Genomic DNA, 16,213 nt, shown 5'->3' with positions numbered 1-16,213 from the left:
ACGCGATTCATTTATAGCCTCCGCATCTCAGGATTGTGCGGTTATAGAGCCTCACAGCAATGATAAAAAAAAAAGGTGAGGCGAGGTGGTGAACTAATATTCATACTGAGATATGGTACTAAATGATGGCGAATTGCGAACCTCTTGAAAATAGGTCGGAAAACTTTAAAAGGCCCAGGAGGCAGAGAGAAAGTCAGATTTGGTTTTGGTGCTGCTGAGCTCATTTTAAATAGTATGTTCACACTGTGTCAACATGTCAGTGTCTACAGAGTCTACAGGCTAGATTAACCACTAATACATGCTCATTGTTTAAAAAAAGGGCAGTCCTTATTCCAAGGGCACACTCTCTCTTTTAATGAGCACGACATAAAACGTGGGATACATCATGCTTTTTTACACATTGACTGATTTCACCATTACAAATTATTGCATAGTTAATCATCACATTCATGGATTTAATTATCTAATTTCTTTATCATGTATGGTTACATGAAAGAGTTTGGTGACTTTGAGAAGCTTGGTCATCCAGTAAATCATAAACACTGAATGAGTGAAAGGAGAGGAACCAATCACAAGGAGGAGATGAAGCTTTATGGGAAATAGGAAACAATGTGCCAGCAGATCCCTCCCTCCACACACACAGAGGTCGGAGGTCAAGCTGGCTCTCCTTTCCTTTCCAAGCTGGGAGGAACTACTGCCAGGTCAGGAGGGGGTCAGGTTTTGAATGACCTCAGAGGATTCGTGGTTCATAAAGAATGTACCGGTTACTCAGATAACTCCTAACAGGAAGTCAGAGTGTGTGTGCAAAAACAATAATATTCATGCAGAATATGATCTTAGCTGTGGAATGCAATCATCGCCAATCAGACTGAGACTTAAAGGGCTGGTGCTCCTTTTCTCAGGATGATTCTGAATTAACATCCATAACATTTTCACGCTCTATCAAAGATATGAAGAAAAAGAGTGTCGAAAAAAGCATCACTGCTTTTCTGTATGAACTATCTTTGGATTTAAATCATCAAATCAACTTTTCCTCTCTGAGGAGAGACAGCTGATAGACAAATAAAAATGGATGTTGTGTGGATGTTAAGTCTTTTCCAAAGCTGGACTGAAGTTAGAGTAAATAAAGTGTCTCATGGGGAAGAGTCTGTGTGACTGGCAGCACTGACACACTCCGTCCACCACCTGCAGCTAAAGTAGAAGCTAAAGCTTTTCATACAGCCCCTCCAGAGCTGCACTGACATTTCTGTCTCATTTCTCCACAACAACAGGCTATACAGTTCAAAGGCTCAGTCTTTAAACCTGGATTGGGTGATTCTGCCTGTCAAAAGATGACTAGTGAATAACTGACACCTTTATAAACAATATGACGACCGGCGGCTTCACTGAATACACATGAGGCACAGGTTTCCCTTTATACAATGAGTGAGTTGTTATTTTATTCGACTTGCACTGGTGCATTGATTGCATCAGACAGGATGGGACAATTATATTTGTCATTGATTGTACAACAGAAACTGATTACAAACTGACTCACAAATGAGATGCCAATGATGCAAATATTTAAAACGTGCAGTAATAAACCAGTGCAGCAGAAGTTGCACAGGCTCCTTCAAACATCTATGTTGCTCAAAACAACTTGCAGAGAAACCTGCAGAACAGTTTTATATTATTGCCATAGCCTATTAATGATCCCTGTTTAGATTTACAATGTTGACATCTTCATAAACCCAAAGTGTCACTGTAAAAAAGACACTCCCAATGTGTACAGTGAGTCAGTCACAGTCTTAAGTGCCAGAGAAATATTATCTGGAATCAATCAAAAATATGATCATGCGTTATCCGCTGACTTTATTAGTCTGTAAAGACTCGTCGCTCCATTAAAGCACCAACTCCCGTCATCAGTAGCAGACACAACTATATATATGCGCACACACACACAGAATCTGATGGAGTAATACGCGCCAGTTTGCATGTTGAGTAAGGCAGTTTTCAGTGTTCATTTCTGCAGCGGAACTGTGTGGTCAGTTATAAATAATTAGCAGATTGACTTCCGTGTCCGTGAACTCATTGCTGCTTCCGTATCATGTGAAGTTCCCCTCGTTGATCGGTCCAGCTGCTGCCACCAACAAACTCTCATAACAATGCGTGCGACTCCCGAGGAGTTCACGACGCTGATTTCAGGTAAAACCTTCATAAGATAATGTTTGTTTGTCCACGCGGGTTGTTTTCCTTCTTCAGTGAGGGCTCGTGCCACAAAGTCTAGCTTTCGTCCCTTTCGAGACCCTTTCGTTTGAAAAAAAGAGGAAGCGCAGACTCGGTACGACTAAGCACCACAGAACTGCTGCTATTTCATTCATGCTGATGAGTTTTAAACAATGCACGCCACAGCTACAAACTCATGTATTGTGCTTTTGAAAGGGAATATGATCTCCAGCAGTAGTGGGCAATTTGGCTGCAAAAAGATAACGTCACAATCAGTATGTGGTGATTATGAATGTTTTACCATGGTGTGTGTGTGTTTTTTTTTGCATCTAGACCTAGAATATTTTCTCTCTGATGGATTAAAAGGGGAAAATCTAAGCAAGAGGGCAAAAGAGAAGAGGGACGCCTTCATCAAGCGGATTAAAGAGGTCAAGTTGGGGTAGGTTGTCTGTTTGCATATACAGCAGATAGTGGTTTTAAAGATCCAAATGCAAAACATGATAATTGTTAACACCCATTTACTGTTTCCCCCAACAGTTTCCCACACGATTTCAAGGACAAAAGTGAGTGTTGGTTTTAAACTTTACTGAATATACCAGTGGTTCCCAACCTGGGAGTCGGGACCCACACGAGAGGTCACAGCATGAAAAACAGTCTGAAAAGGGGAAATCACTCTTCAAATACAATGCTCACACCTCGTAAACTTGCACAACAGGTTGGGACTCACTGTGTTACAATATAACATGTAGCGTAACTACACCTAACTGCACTTTTTGTGTACTCTAGGTGGAGATGACTCCGATGATGAGGACGAAGTTGACAGCAACAACGATGGAGGGTCGCTGCAGTCAGAGCGCGCCGACAAGGATGAAGAGGCTTTTGACGGTAAGCCGCAAGCACTTACCAGACGTCCAAAAGTTGACTCGCTAACAAGCGTTGGATGAAATGATTGAAAATTGCATCTAAGCATGAAAATATACACACGTTTGGGTCTGCTCCTTGGAGAAAGTGACTTTGAGTGGCACAATGAGGGAGGCATTCCAACTGTAACTTGGCAACATACTTGGGAAGCAATTTGGGAGGCGCAACAGCTACCCCCACCACCTCTTTCACCCCAGCTCTTTGACAGGCTTTATTGCTCTCAGCCTCAATCTGGGGACTGAGCATTACTGCCACGGTTGTAGTTTGTGAAAAAACATGCCTCGATATATACAGTAGCTTTAACCTTGTATGCTCCATCATGGAAATATACAAGGTTTTGTATTTACTTGTATCAGGGAAATCCTTGTGAAGTGGCTATTAGGGGTCTGGGGTTTATGGTCTGCAGGCAGCTGCCAGTTTTATGGCTGCTCTTTCACACAAAGCAACTTTGACACAGCAGTTGAACATTTGCATTGAAGTTGCACGCTGCAAGGGGAGCCTCCTCGAGTGAGAAGCAAAATATTGCTGAGTGGAGCTTCCATGGCTTTTACTACTCATTTAAACATCAGTCAAACGTATACGTGATCAACTAAATACATGACGTTAGTCAGAAACCCATTTGTTCACGTTTAACATTTTTAAAACAAATGTCATTTTCACTCTTACATCTTGAAAACACTTCTCTTCACCAGGTGCCCATCAGTCCCCACCTGTGGCGGCTCAGGACCTGACATCTGTCTTTAAAGGGGGATACCTTGAGAAGCGCAGAAAGGGTGGGTGCTTTGATGATTAGACGCCTCTAATGGAGACCATGTCGACACTCCATAAGCTCCGAGCTCCAAAAGAAAGATTGATGTTTTGTTTTCACTTCCAAGGTCCTCTTCAGGGATGTGAACAAAAAGCAGGCCAATAACTGTGTAAAGACAAAACGTGTCAGCTCCACCTACGCCCAGGATATCACATGATCTAACAACTACAATCCCTTTGCCATTTTCACATTTTTTGCAATATACAGCTCTGATTGCCCCCTAAATAAACACAGTGAACTATCTCTTCTATGTTGAGATTACTGTTGGTTTTCCTTCCCCAGATCACAGTTTTTTCGGCACCGAGTGGCAGAAGAGATGGTGCGCTCTGAGTCATCATACCTTCTACTATTATGGCAGTGAAAAAGGTACTTTTTGAAGTGGATGGATATTTGGCATTATGCTTTTTGAAAGTGACATTGCAGTCGTTGTATCTGAACCATTAATGATGACGTTTTAACTTCCTGTAACCAGACAAGCAGCAGAAGGGGGAGTTCAGTATCGACGGGTACACTGTCCAAATGAACAGCACCTTACGCAAAGACTCAAAGAAAGACTGTTGCTTTGAAGTAACGGCTCCAGACAAGCGAGTCTATCAGGTGCGCTCGTCTCTTGGTGATGATTTGAGTCACTGCTGTTCTAAAGTGTGCTTCCTAATTGGAAAAACAAATGTGCACTTGAGATGTGCCATGTTTAAAACTTGGCAAGGCGTGTGTGTACACGAACTTCATTAACTCGTTATTCTTAAAAAGCTATTCATTCATTTGACACTGCAGCCTTTGCACTGGCTCAACCTGACGCGCATATTTAAAAAGTCTAAATGAGTGTTTCTAACATTCAGGCTCTTCCATGCGGAACATTTTACTATGCATAAATGCAGTATTATTTGTTTATGTTAATTGATATATGTAGAACTGCATATTGCACTGACTGCAGTTTTCATTTCTCTTCTCTTTCATCACAGTTCTGTGCGTCATCGCCGAAAGAGGCGGAGGAATGGGTGAAAGACATAGACTTTGTTTTGAGAGGTTTGAACAGTTTCATTCATAAGAAAAACTCATTTTTATGCTCCATAACTTTAGAAACGGCAACATTTGTTTCTAGATGAATTAAAAAAACTAAAAATCTAAAACGTTCTCTATTACCATCAAGTACTGTGTGTGTAGGTATAAGTATAAGTCGAGTTTTTGTGTGTATAAGTCAAATGTACTATTTCCTGTTTGTAGATATGACGGGAATCATCCCAGAAGATGAAGAGGAGGAACAGGAAGTGTACGACGATGTTGGACCGATAGAAGATATAGCTGAGTCGGAGCTGATCGATGAAGACATCTATGAAGAGCTCCCAGGTCCGACCACGCGTCGTATCACTGTGACGATCTCTGTTGTCCTTCAGAACGTGAACAAATCACATGCATCTCTTTCATATTGTTTAAAAAATGCTCATGGTCATTTCTCTGCCCACTACTTTGACAGGTAATCATAACCCTTCATTCATAGCACACACTCATCCAGCAATATCTTGTCTTGATTCTCCAGAGGATGAAGCGCCCGCTCCAGCAAAGCCTCCTCCAAAGTTGGAGCCAGCCAGCAAACCTGCTCCTCCTGCTTCAGGTACAAAGCTCAGACATGTGTGTTTGCTCTGCACAGATGTGAGTGGTATGTTTAGTGACGTTCACTACATAGACAGAAGACACAATGGAACTGTGATCCACTAGTTAACATTCTGTCACTTATAATTCAACCTTCTGAGCTGCGGTGAGGAAGAAGTGACATTTAAAGAGGAAGTTTATGTGAACATGAAAGTGAACACAATGCTGGAAATAACTGTTCGTTGGCCAACTTCCTTTTGCAGTGAGTGACGTTTTAAAGTTGTGTAAGTGCAAAAATAGCATGCCATCTGTCTCTATCTACTTTATCTATTTAAACGTTCCCACACCATTAACACACACTGAGGCTTTCCTGGAAACAGGAAATGGTCCCACTTTAACTAACATTAACTACCAAGAACCTAGTGTCCTGATTCCTACTACTTACTACTGTGTTCAGCCTACTATAATGTTTTGTTTTTGTTTTGCAGTATTTCTATTTTCTGCAGTTAGTAAAACAAAAAATATTTACTCTTTCATACTAACAGAAAATTATGGAATACATATGATGTGCAAAGGCAAACAACTTGTGGCTTTACAGTACAGCTAAAAAGAATGATTTTTTGTCATTATCAATAAATCATTTAATTGATTTTTAATAAATAATAAAAAAAATAATAAAAAATGTCAATCACAATTAAAAAAAGGTGACTTCTTTGAAATAACAGTTTTGTCTGACCAACAGTCCCAACTCCAAAGAGATTCAGTTAAATTCATATAAAACCGAGAAAAGCAGCAAATCCTCACAATGCAAATACGCTTTTGCTTGAAAAATGTCTTGATGAATCGTTTGTCAATCAAATAATCAACTAATCGTCTTCTTTACAATGTCACTGCAAATGAATCCAGACCAGGACAAAGCTATATATTTTTTTGTACATGTTGTCTGAGGTGTTCCTGGAGTGTTCGAGCCTATTTATTGAAGGCTGGGAGATGGTCTTGAGCTCTGTATAGCGCATACGGAGTGTAACGGGAGCTGAGACGTTGGAGGGTTACGCTTAAATGGATGGCGGCAGATATACAGTCCACCGTTTTCAAACATGAAGCATTTGTTTATGGTCTTTTATGTAAGATCTTTTTCAATTATTGCAGAATGGTAATCCTCACCCATGAAGTAGGCTGCTGTGGCACACCTCGATGAAATCATCCTCGTGTTCTGTAACAGTGCGCCAGCTAGTGAGCCTTCCAGCAACCGCAGACCTGATTTGACTGCATATGCACGTGTTTTACCTCAATGAAGTGACTCATTATGAAACCTTGACCCTCCTTGGAGATGTTTAGTCTCCGTCCAAAGTTTTTGACGTCTGCATACTTACTGTTTTGAGCGTACATTTTGTCCCTTTGCCAGTGTGAACATACTCAAAACCTAGTAGGTAGTATGAACTTGGCATACAGCTGTTGTCTGCCTCCAGTTCTATTTTAGGCTCTCCACTGCCTCCTGTTGGTTTTGCTGCACACAAACAATCACTGCTGCATCTGACATGTGCACTTATTGTTGTCACTCACAGTGGAAAATACAGCACCTAATCTGTTATTCCGCTTTTCCATGCAGTTGATAAAAGCACAGACTACCCCAACTTCTACCAGGGCTTATGGAACTGTGTGGGGGGCCACCCAGATGAGTTGTCCTTCAAGCGTGGAGATTCCATCTACATACTGAGCAAGGTATGGTCGGGGGTAAAACATTGATTTGTCCCTTAATGAGTGTTTTCTTGATGCCTCGTGAAACCAGGATGAGCTCAAAGCCAACAGTGATGCAAAAGTTATGAGATGGGGTTTGTAGTCTGAGTGGTTCTACTGGCCTCAGACCACCTAAAGTGAGTTGTTTTTAGGCCCTCAGAGGAACCGACTATTCATATTCTTTACCGGCAGCACCTGGCCCACCGCCTGGAGGTGGACGGCTGATGGTAAAGAGGCAGACTGCTCTAGGCTCTCTCCCTGGCACAGTGACGGGGATTAGTTGTGTCACAACGGAAACTGTTTTAGTGCTTCTGGCGGAGGCTGAGCTTAGCTGGCACATCTCCATCTGCACTGTTTCAGCACGCTGCGGCTGCTGCCATGCCGGGCGGTGAGCAGCCCTCAGCCCACACACCTCTCAGACGTCTCTATCGCCTCGCCAAATAGGAATGTGTGTTCTCAGGAAACCCAGGCTCAGTCCGCCACTCTATTTCAGAGCAGGTGAGGACGTGTAGTGGGCGCAGAATTTCCGAGGCTTGTCGGCTAGCTGTGGGTGCCAGGTATTGAGAACTGAGGAGGGGTTTTTTTTGCCTTTTATTGTGTAACTAAACAGGAGTCCTTTTGTGCTTCACTAGTTTATATGAAACTGAAATTTGATTTTGATGTGATACATTTAACAAGCTTGTTTCACTGCAAATAAGTCAAGGAAGTATATACTTTACAGATGCATGTAGACTCTTGTGGTTTGTGTGAAGAAAGAAAAGAAAAAAAAGGTGTGACATGTGCTCCATCTAGACTGGCTATATTTCCTGTCTGGTTTGTTTTCTATGAAGCATGAAGTCAACTGAGACAACTGTTGTCAGCTGGCCAGATCCTTTGCCAAATTCAAGTCTGCCATCTAGTGGTCTGTAAAAGCCATGACGATTTCAAAATCGTGACTGAGCTCCAATAATCATTTTTATGTAAAAACCTGAATTATAATTTTGACTTATAATTACATTTCGTTTTTAGCCAGGCGCATAGGGCGTAGGCTGTAAGAACAATATATTTTCACCATTACTCTGTTTTTTCTGATTTATCAATTAAATGCTTTGTCTTTAAAATGTCAAAATAGTGGAAAATACCCACCAACATTTGCCAGAGCGTCAGCTGACATCTTTAGATTTTTTTTTTTTGACTGACCAACTGTACAACATCCAGATGCATCAAATGTTCCCAATCAAGAAGCCCAGATGTTCAGCTTTTTTGTTTGAAAAATGACGAGAGCAACTACAATGGCTCATCAAAATATTTACTCTTTTGTTGACCAGCGAATAGATTCAGCACCAATTGCAGGAAGCAAATGCACAAAGCAGACAGACGCCATCTATACTCATCGGCCAAATGCCCGTTTATGACTCCTTCTTCGTGTGTGAAGAAGAACCAAGAGTTAAGTTGCCCTTTCACTCAGACTGGGAGTGCCATTAGCTGAAACCTTGGTGTTGGGGGTTGTGGCCTGCTGCGAGGGCAATGACCATAAAACCTGTCTGGACTGCAGCAGCCAGCTGCAGCTTAAGGGACAGTCGACTCCTTTCCCCCCCCCAGTCGCTCCCCCATTCTACTTTCCCCCTCTACCCTGTGTCCCTCCCCCATTCCAGAGGCCAGAAATAGCTGTAGTGTTACAGCTGCGAGACCCCCCAGCCAGGACCTGGGTGTTGACTATGGGGCTTGACTGGGAGTGAGGGAGAGTGTGTTGTCCGAATATGCTGCACCCCGTCCCCCCCCCCCGTCCCTCCCAAGTCACAGCACATAAAACAAATGAAGAGATGTAACATCTCACTTAACTGAAGTGGCTAGATGGGTTGATAAAAAGTAAACGCTGTGCAAACACGTTACTGCCGTTGTTATCGTGCCTGCACATCTTTTCACCTCATCACTTGTTGTACAGGTTGTGCTTATAAACTGATGCGTCAGCTGTGGCGCGTTTTCATTTGGCATAAGTAATTACATCATGGGACGGTCCAGTTGTGTGTTAATGTGTGCTTTGTCACAGTGTGTGTGGTGTCATTCGTCTTCCACAGCTCCGTCTATATGTTCTCATGCTGTGTGCCGCACTCGCTCAAGCACAGCTACACAATGAGGTGTTGCATCTTTTCAAAGGCTAGCTGCAGGAAGTCATAATGTGCACTCGCACCCTCGCTCTCTTACACACACCTTATGTCAATCTGCTATATTATCCCTCGGGGGCTTGTGAAATGTCATTTTAATCATGAGACACATTAATTATTTTTTTTCAGTTTTTTTTTCTTTTTGGTGATGTTTGATTTGCTGTTAATAATTAAGATCTACTAAATTAGTTTTTACTGTATTCATGTCCTGTGTATAAATATTTGACATGGACAGTGAGTCAAGCGCCTTTTTATCTGACGTGATGAATGGGCCATCTCCAGACAACGGTCAGTGCTAGCCATAACTATTGTGATGTGCTTGTGTAATACTACCATAAGATCACTTGCGTCCATTACTCTCTCCTGGGAATAACTGGACACAGATGTGGTCCCTCCTCGTCGCTGAGTTTTGGCATAGATTTGAAACACTGTGCAGGTTCCTCTTCCTTCAACCTTGTTAGTACATGAGCCCCAGTGTTGATTCATGGGAAGGCTTTGATGTGAGGTCAGGCTCTTGGCCAGAGGGAGAGAGACAGAGAGAGAGAGGCGGGTATTCTCCTCTTGTATCAGATCTCCCCTCACAGTGTTCCCCTTGCATCTCAGCATGCTGACAGCCATTTGGAGCTATTGCTTGTCATGCATTGACAGATTCATGTGTGATGTGTTCTGTGCACACTGAGGTTTTTGTGTGGCGGATGTGTGTGCAGTCTCAAAGGCGATGGCGGGTAGAGTGGAACAGGAGATGTGAAGTTGTTGATGGGATGAAGGTGAGAGTAAAATGAAAACAAAGGAGATTTTGTAAACAGTTAACTGCTGCTCTATGGAGCTTTCCCATCAGACAACATTTAATCATAAACCTCAGCTCTGTGCTGTGATGATAAATGGCGACTACATTAATTAAAAGTAGGGCTGCCCCCTCTTAGTTGATTAGTTGACAAAGATTTCTTGAGCTGAATAGCCATTTTTAATGATTTGTTTTCAAGATCTGTCAATTAAATCAACTAATCCATGACTATATAAGATCGTATGAGTGTTAGTCGATTTAGAATTTCTTCTGTTGAGGACAGCCGTGATTAAAAATGACGAGGAGACGCGGACTCACTCTTATCATCTTCCATTCGGTCCTGTTTCAGGAGTACCAGAGCTTTGGCTGGTGGGTCGGAGAGAAGAATGGAACCGTAGGAATCGTCCCCAAAGACTTCCTGATGGAGCTTTACATGCTATAAATACACCTCATGTAAGTTGCTCAGACCTCAGACTGCAGTGAACAAGGCTCTTACACTTGTTTTAGGATCAAAATGTATATCTGAAGTTAATCCATTTTATCTAACAGGTACTTTGTGTCATTCCCTCCCGTATCAACTGTAGAAGACTGATGGTTGGATGAAAAGATTTTCCGATGACTGAAATACATATTGAGGAGTATTTTTCCACAATATCTGCATGTTGCACCGCTTGTTTGTATTTGTTTCCTATCCAAGACACAGTTTTTCCACACTATTTCACACACTGCTTTTGGCAAATTTGATATTTGTAAATGGTTAAAAAATTAAAGATTTAAGTTAAACATATCTGTTGTTTCAGAGCATTTCTTTTAATTATTATTATTTAACCTGCGATTTAAGCCACAAGGTGGCAATAGAGTCTCTTCAAAGGTCATAGATTAAGAAAAGAAGAAGAAGAAGAAACATTCCTTTATTAGTCCCACAGTGGGGAAATTATTCTCTGCATTTGACCCATCCCTGTGTGTGTGTGTGTATATATATATATATGTGTGTGTGTGTGTTTTTTTTACTTTTGTTGCCTCAGGACACGGGAAGAATGTTAACAGCAGAAATTAATGAAATAACCAATGCGATTGAGATTTGTCGGAAGTATTTCCTTGGGAAATAAACCATTAACATGCGTAGACGTTAGGAAAAAGTGCATTTATCAATAATATTTAACCCAACGGAATCACATTATTTTCTCTTTGTAATTCTCTTCAGTTAACATCAGGCTACTGTCAATATCAAACCCTGCATGCACACCAATATGTACACAACTCCCTGGATAAATGAAAAAAATATAAATTAATTTTTAAAACTCAGTTTATTGATCTGGTCAGCACTTTTGTTCCAAGCTTGAAAGGGACAGTTTTTTTTTTTATGACACCTGAGAGACCTTGTTGGGCGGAGGATCACAGCGAGCAGATGGTTGGCTGTGCTGCTTGTACACTAATAAGACAGCCACCCACACAAATAGCAGGGATGTTTATCACCCTCTGAGGGGCTGTTTGACAGCAGGCAAGGTGGCGTTGGCCAGCCAAATCCCTCCGAGGTTACATACATACTGTACATGTCTTTTTACAGCCTCCTCACTGAAATACCAAAGTTTTAAAACAATTGTATCTGCCGGGGTAATCCGCTCCTTTTTGGTTTGCTTTGGACAAAAGGGGCCTTGTCAAGGTTTTCTCAAGGTTGTGAGAAAATGTGAAGGGAAATGTGTTCATTAACCAATAACTCACTGTATCTTTCTTTCCGTCTTCCCACTATTTTTCCTTGCTCCTGTCTCTCTGTTTTGTTCCTGTTGAGTGATGAGCTAGTCCTCTGTCCGCTGGGTGACATTCAAAGCCGACATAAATCCTGCTCTTTACGGTACAGTGCGGCGATAAAGCCTCTCTGCTAATTGGAGATGTAATGAATTACCATAATTAGTTGTTGAATATACTACATTGAATATAGAGAAGAAATGCCTAATTTTAGGGGAGGAAAGTGATGTAACAACGGGATATTCAGAGAGTGCTGATCAGACAAAAAAAAATGACTGGCAATGGCTGAGCGTGTTATTAACACTTAAAACATGTTTTGGTGCTGAAGTTGAGTTGCTGGTTTAATACATAAACACAAATATTTCTTGCCTGCTGACGTGGCTTGGTATTTCCCCCTAAGAGTCCTCCTTTTAATGTTAGGCTATGGGTTAGGTTGCCAGAGGCAAGTAAGGCAAAAAATTGCCTCTCATTTTATGTGCCAATAAAGGATTTCCTTAATGGATGTCAACTACACCCCCATCCCCCTCCGTTAGATTTGGACAGCCATATCTGCAAAATATACCGGTTCTTTTATTGCAATTTAACATCAAGATATAATGTTTCATAGATAAATGCCACCGCGCCATTAATCTAGTGAGCACTAAATTACACTAATGATACCGGAATATCTCTAATTAATACAAGCAACCATAAAGATACATTTTTACTGGTCAAATATATATAGATTGAGCTGCTGAGTAATAATAAATACAATTTGATTTGCTGAGAAAGATGATGGAAATATAAAACAAAATTTCCCGACAGGACAGAATACATTCGTAGTCATTTTTAGAGACAATTCATACATCATGGCTCATGTATATCATTCTTAGACAGCCAACTATAATTTATACTTCAAATAAGCAATATTCCCATACCTCTGTTAATGCATGCCTTCTGGGTAAACAACTCAGGACATTATTGGTACACTACACTAATATCCCCCTGCTAACACTGATATATGCTCATCCTTCTTGAGTACCATCGTGTACCATCACCATTCCATACCATCACCTCTGGGGTTGGTGAGAAGGCTAAAGACTTGATCTATACCGCTTTAGAGAGGTAATCTTGATCAAGCTGTCAGCGGTTTCTGCTGCTCTTTAACCGGGTCATTCAGCCGTAGATCACACCACAGCTTCATGTAGAGTTTCTGTCAGGAATAACACTGGCTTATTTATGTGGTATCCACTGGAATTTTGCAGGAAATGTATTACCTCTCCAACTTGCCCTCTGTCAGCATTCCATTAAAGCCTCCCCCCCCCCCCCCCCCCCCTGGTCTAAATCTTAAAATCCGATATAGACTCTTTTTAAATGCAAGTCACTCTTAATTGAGGTCAGTTTCTGTTAGCATAACTCATGGCAGCTGACAAATTAAGGTTTCCTCAGCTGGCTTACGACATTGTGAGAAGAAGACATGATGCATTTAAAGTGAAAGCTAACGAACATCATGACAGGCTGCTCTGAAAATTCATATTTCTGGAATTTGAGGTTAAGATTTTCATGCCTTTCAGTGATTTTTCAATATATAATGTGTAACATTATGAGCTGAAAACGAGGGTTAGTGGCAGGCCAGTAAATATGGGTCGAGACAGGTAATTTATTACAACCACCACACCCACCTCTCTCACACATGTTAGCAGTGTCTGCTCTTCCTTCTTCTTAATTGCCCTCTGCAAGCTGCAGACAGTGATGTCTCAGGAGCTGGATGGGAAACACCTGGGGCTCCAAGTCCAGTTTCTGGCCTTGAAAACAACACCATCCCCCCCAAGAGGATGATACGTTGAACACCATCAAGTCACAGCTGATACTTTAATTTGATGAAACTGTTGTTACCTCTCTCACATACTATATGCATCACTGCTACAAACAGGTCTCGTGTCCCAGAGTGTGGGGTCGGGGGTCCGGGCTGTCACGGGCTGGGTAGAGCTATGTGCTGACATCTCATTCAGGATAAATCAGACTTATCAAAGTGACAGGTGTTTGTCCACCTGCTATAAACATATCCCACGCTCTCGCGGATTATTTACAAGGCTTCAGCCTCCGTACTCTGGCCCTGTTGACTCTGTAGCTGTGGCTCTAATATCAGGCCAGCGCTCTGCCACTGATTTACTCTACTAGTTAGTGAGGTGAGTAATGACCCTGGTTGGTCTGGGAGGATAGTTTGTAATCAGAGGAGGTCAGAGATGCTCAAACTAATTATAGCCCTTTCCACACTGTACCTCTTACACCTCTCTGCAGCTGTCTGCCTGCCAATCCAGTGCAAACTGATCCCTACAATGGTTGTACCTCACATTCTATTGATGACACCAATGCTCAGTATTATATCAGTATTTTCTTTTAGCAACCAGAGGAGTTTACACGCTCCAATTACACAGAACATTCAGATGCTGAGTTCTGGCACCTAAACCAGCCCTATTTGCTGAAGAAGACCAAACGGTTTGATTGATCCAAAAACTAGAAGACCTTTGAGTTTGGATTGTTTTGTTGAACCACATCTGAAGAACTTCCAGCATTCTGGTTTGCCAGTGCACATAATTTCACGTGCATAGATATTACTGAATATGACATGAGCCCTATTAACATACCGTGAATGATAATCATGTGAATTTAGGATACTCATTACATATGTATTACATGAATAGCAGGTGGGGTAATTTGTGGCGTTATGCAGACACTGGGATGATAGATGGGGTCTGGAGAAGACAAGCTAAGCCAGCCAGTGGATCTACTGCAGAGTAAGGAGAATTTAGGCTCATCATAAAAGATTTCTTCTTGCCTCTTATTTCACTTGGACATTTTTATGTTTTTTTTATTTTCTACCTCATTGCAGCCGTGAGCTGCCTGCTGATTTACACACACTGCCAGCGAAGCACAGAGGCCTCCAGAGACGGTGCCTTCTACCCCTCCATTTTTCCCCTCCCTTGTTTCTTCACCTTCTATTGTCCTCTCACTGCCACCACGCGGGCGTCTCTGCATCCATGGACTGGGTCTGACCAAAGAGCTCCCCCGCCACCTGACTCCTCATCTCTAAGAAGACGTTAGTCTGGAGGGTTTGTTATTCACACATGATCTTGTGACACACATTCATATAAGGATGAGCAAAAGGCATCATAGACACTAACGGTAGCTGACACTACGCACATCTTATGAGTTCTTACACTCTTGTATGAGCTCATTAGTAACCTTATGGATCCTGTTTGTACAATATGCACATGTGTTTTAGCATGGATTAAAGCATATTTGTGAGTATAAACGCAGACATTATTTTAACTCAAGGCCCTTCCTTCTCCATCTGTTTGTACGCTCCAAAGGAAACATGTTTGATATTACACACCATATTATTTCAGGAAATTGTGAAGCAGTGATCTCAATTTCCCTGTTCCCCTTCAGGCCCATGTGTTCAATGCTGAAGAGCTTGGCTTCACGCTGATCGGCCCTGATTCCAGGAGACGTGAAGCTGTTGCTGGCCTTGGTACAGTGATCCCGCCCGTTCCCAGTAATTGCTACATCCCTGCACCAAAAGACTACAGCATGTGGAGGGGGAAAAAGCAGGTATGCTGTACACCGTGCAGAACCGAGGAAATACCGGGGTTGTTGGGTTTGATGAATGATGGATAGCTCTTAAGTCAGCTCGTCTCCATGTGACCATTGAGTGATGAAGAAAAATGTTTCAGCCTTGAGAAAAAGTATTTTTCCACCATATTTTGAACACACACAAAGACACAAAGCCACAAGGACAGATCTGAAAAGAATTTTTGAGAATTTTTGTGGCCCTCAGTAAATCAGCGCTCAGTATTCGCATGAAATGTGGGAGACCTTGAAAAATGTTCAGATACGAGGCGTATGTCATTAACAATTCAATTAACCCCAGACTTCCAGATCATTTCCCTCGCTCCGTCTCTTGCCCCTGATGAATTTGATTGTGTGGCTGTAAAACAAGCTACACATCAGTATCTCCAGCCTGTGCTGTCATCACATGACCGTTGTTTGTGTATAACTCTGGCATCATTCCTTTAGGTCTCATCCCCGATCCATTGGCAGTGCAGCTGGGCTTCTCTGATATTGACTCATCCTGGTTCCGCTGAGTTGCAGGCAAAGAGATTTAATATCTCAAGTGGTGCTGAACTCCTATTGCTACTAATGGATTCTGTATAATTTGGCACTTAAAATGCATGAGCAGCTTCTGATTTATCTGTAATTTGCCTCCACTGGAGCATATCACCCTCAATACTTCCA

The 16,213-nt window shown here is 42.0% G+C and overlaps 1 protein-coding gene across 2 annotated transcripts; it reads left to right on the top strand.

Moving 5' to 3' along the window:
* Positions 1-2,067: 2,067 nt before the first annotated feature.
* Positions 2,068-10,966, top strand: skap2 (src kinase associated phosphoprotein 2). Of its 2 annotated transcripts, none has more exons than XM_079276230.1 (13): positions 2,068-2,184; positions 2,539-2,644; positions 2,743-2,768; positions 2,992-3,090; positions 3,819-3,899; positions 4,217-4,300; positions 4,407-4,531; positions 4,897-4,960; positions 5,159-5,281; positions 5,472-5,546; positions 7,134-7,246; positions 10,539-10,642; positions 10,774-10,966. In XM_079276230.1, exons 1-12 carry the CDS (start codon positions 2,145-2,147, stop codon positions 10,629-10,631), a joined length of 1,029 nt encoding a protein of 342 aa, XP_079132356.1. In that variant the 5' UTR covers positions 2,068-2,144; the 3' UTR covers positions 10,632-10,642; positions 10,774-10,966. The 2 variants fall into 2 exon arrangements, with proteins under 2 accessions (XP_079132356.1, XP_079132357.1); XM_079276231.1 differs by having other exon boundaries at positions 10,739-10,966.
* The last annotated feature ends 5,247 nt before the right edge of the window (positions 10,967-16,213 follow it).

This window comes from Melanostigma gelatinosum (assembly GCF_949748355.1).
Source record: "Melanostigma gelatinosum genome assembly, chromosome: 9".
Taxonomy (NCBI): Eukaryota; Metazoa; Chordata; class Actinopteri; order Perciformes; family Zoarcidae; genus Melanostigma; species Melanostigma gelatinosum.
The sequence above is the reverse complement of the archived record's forward strand: the minus strand, read 5'-3'. Positions and strand labels throughout refer to the sequence as shown.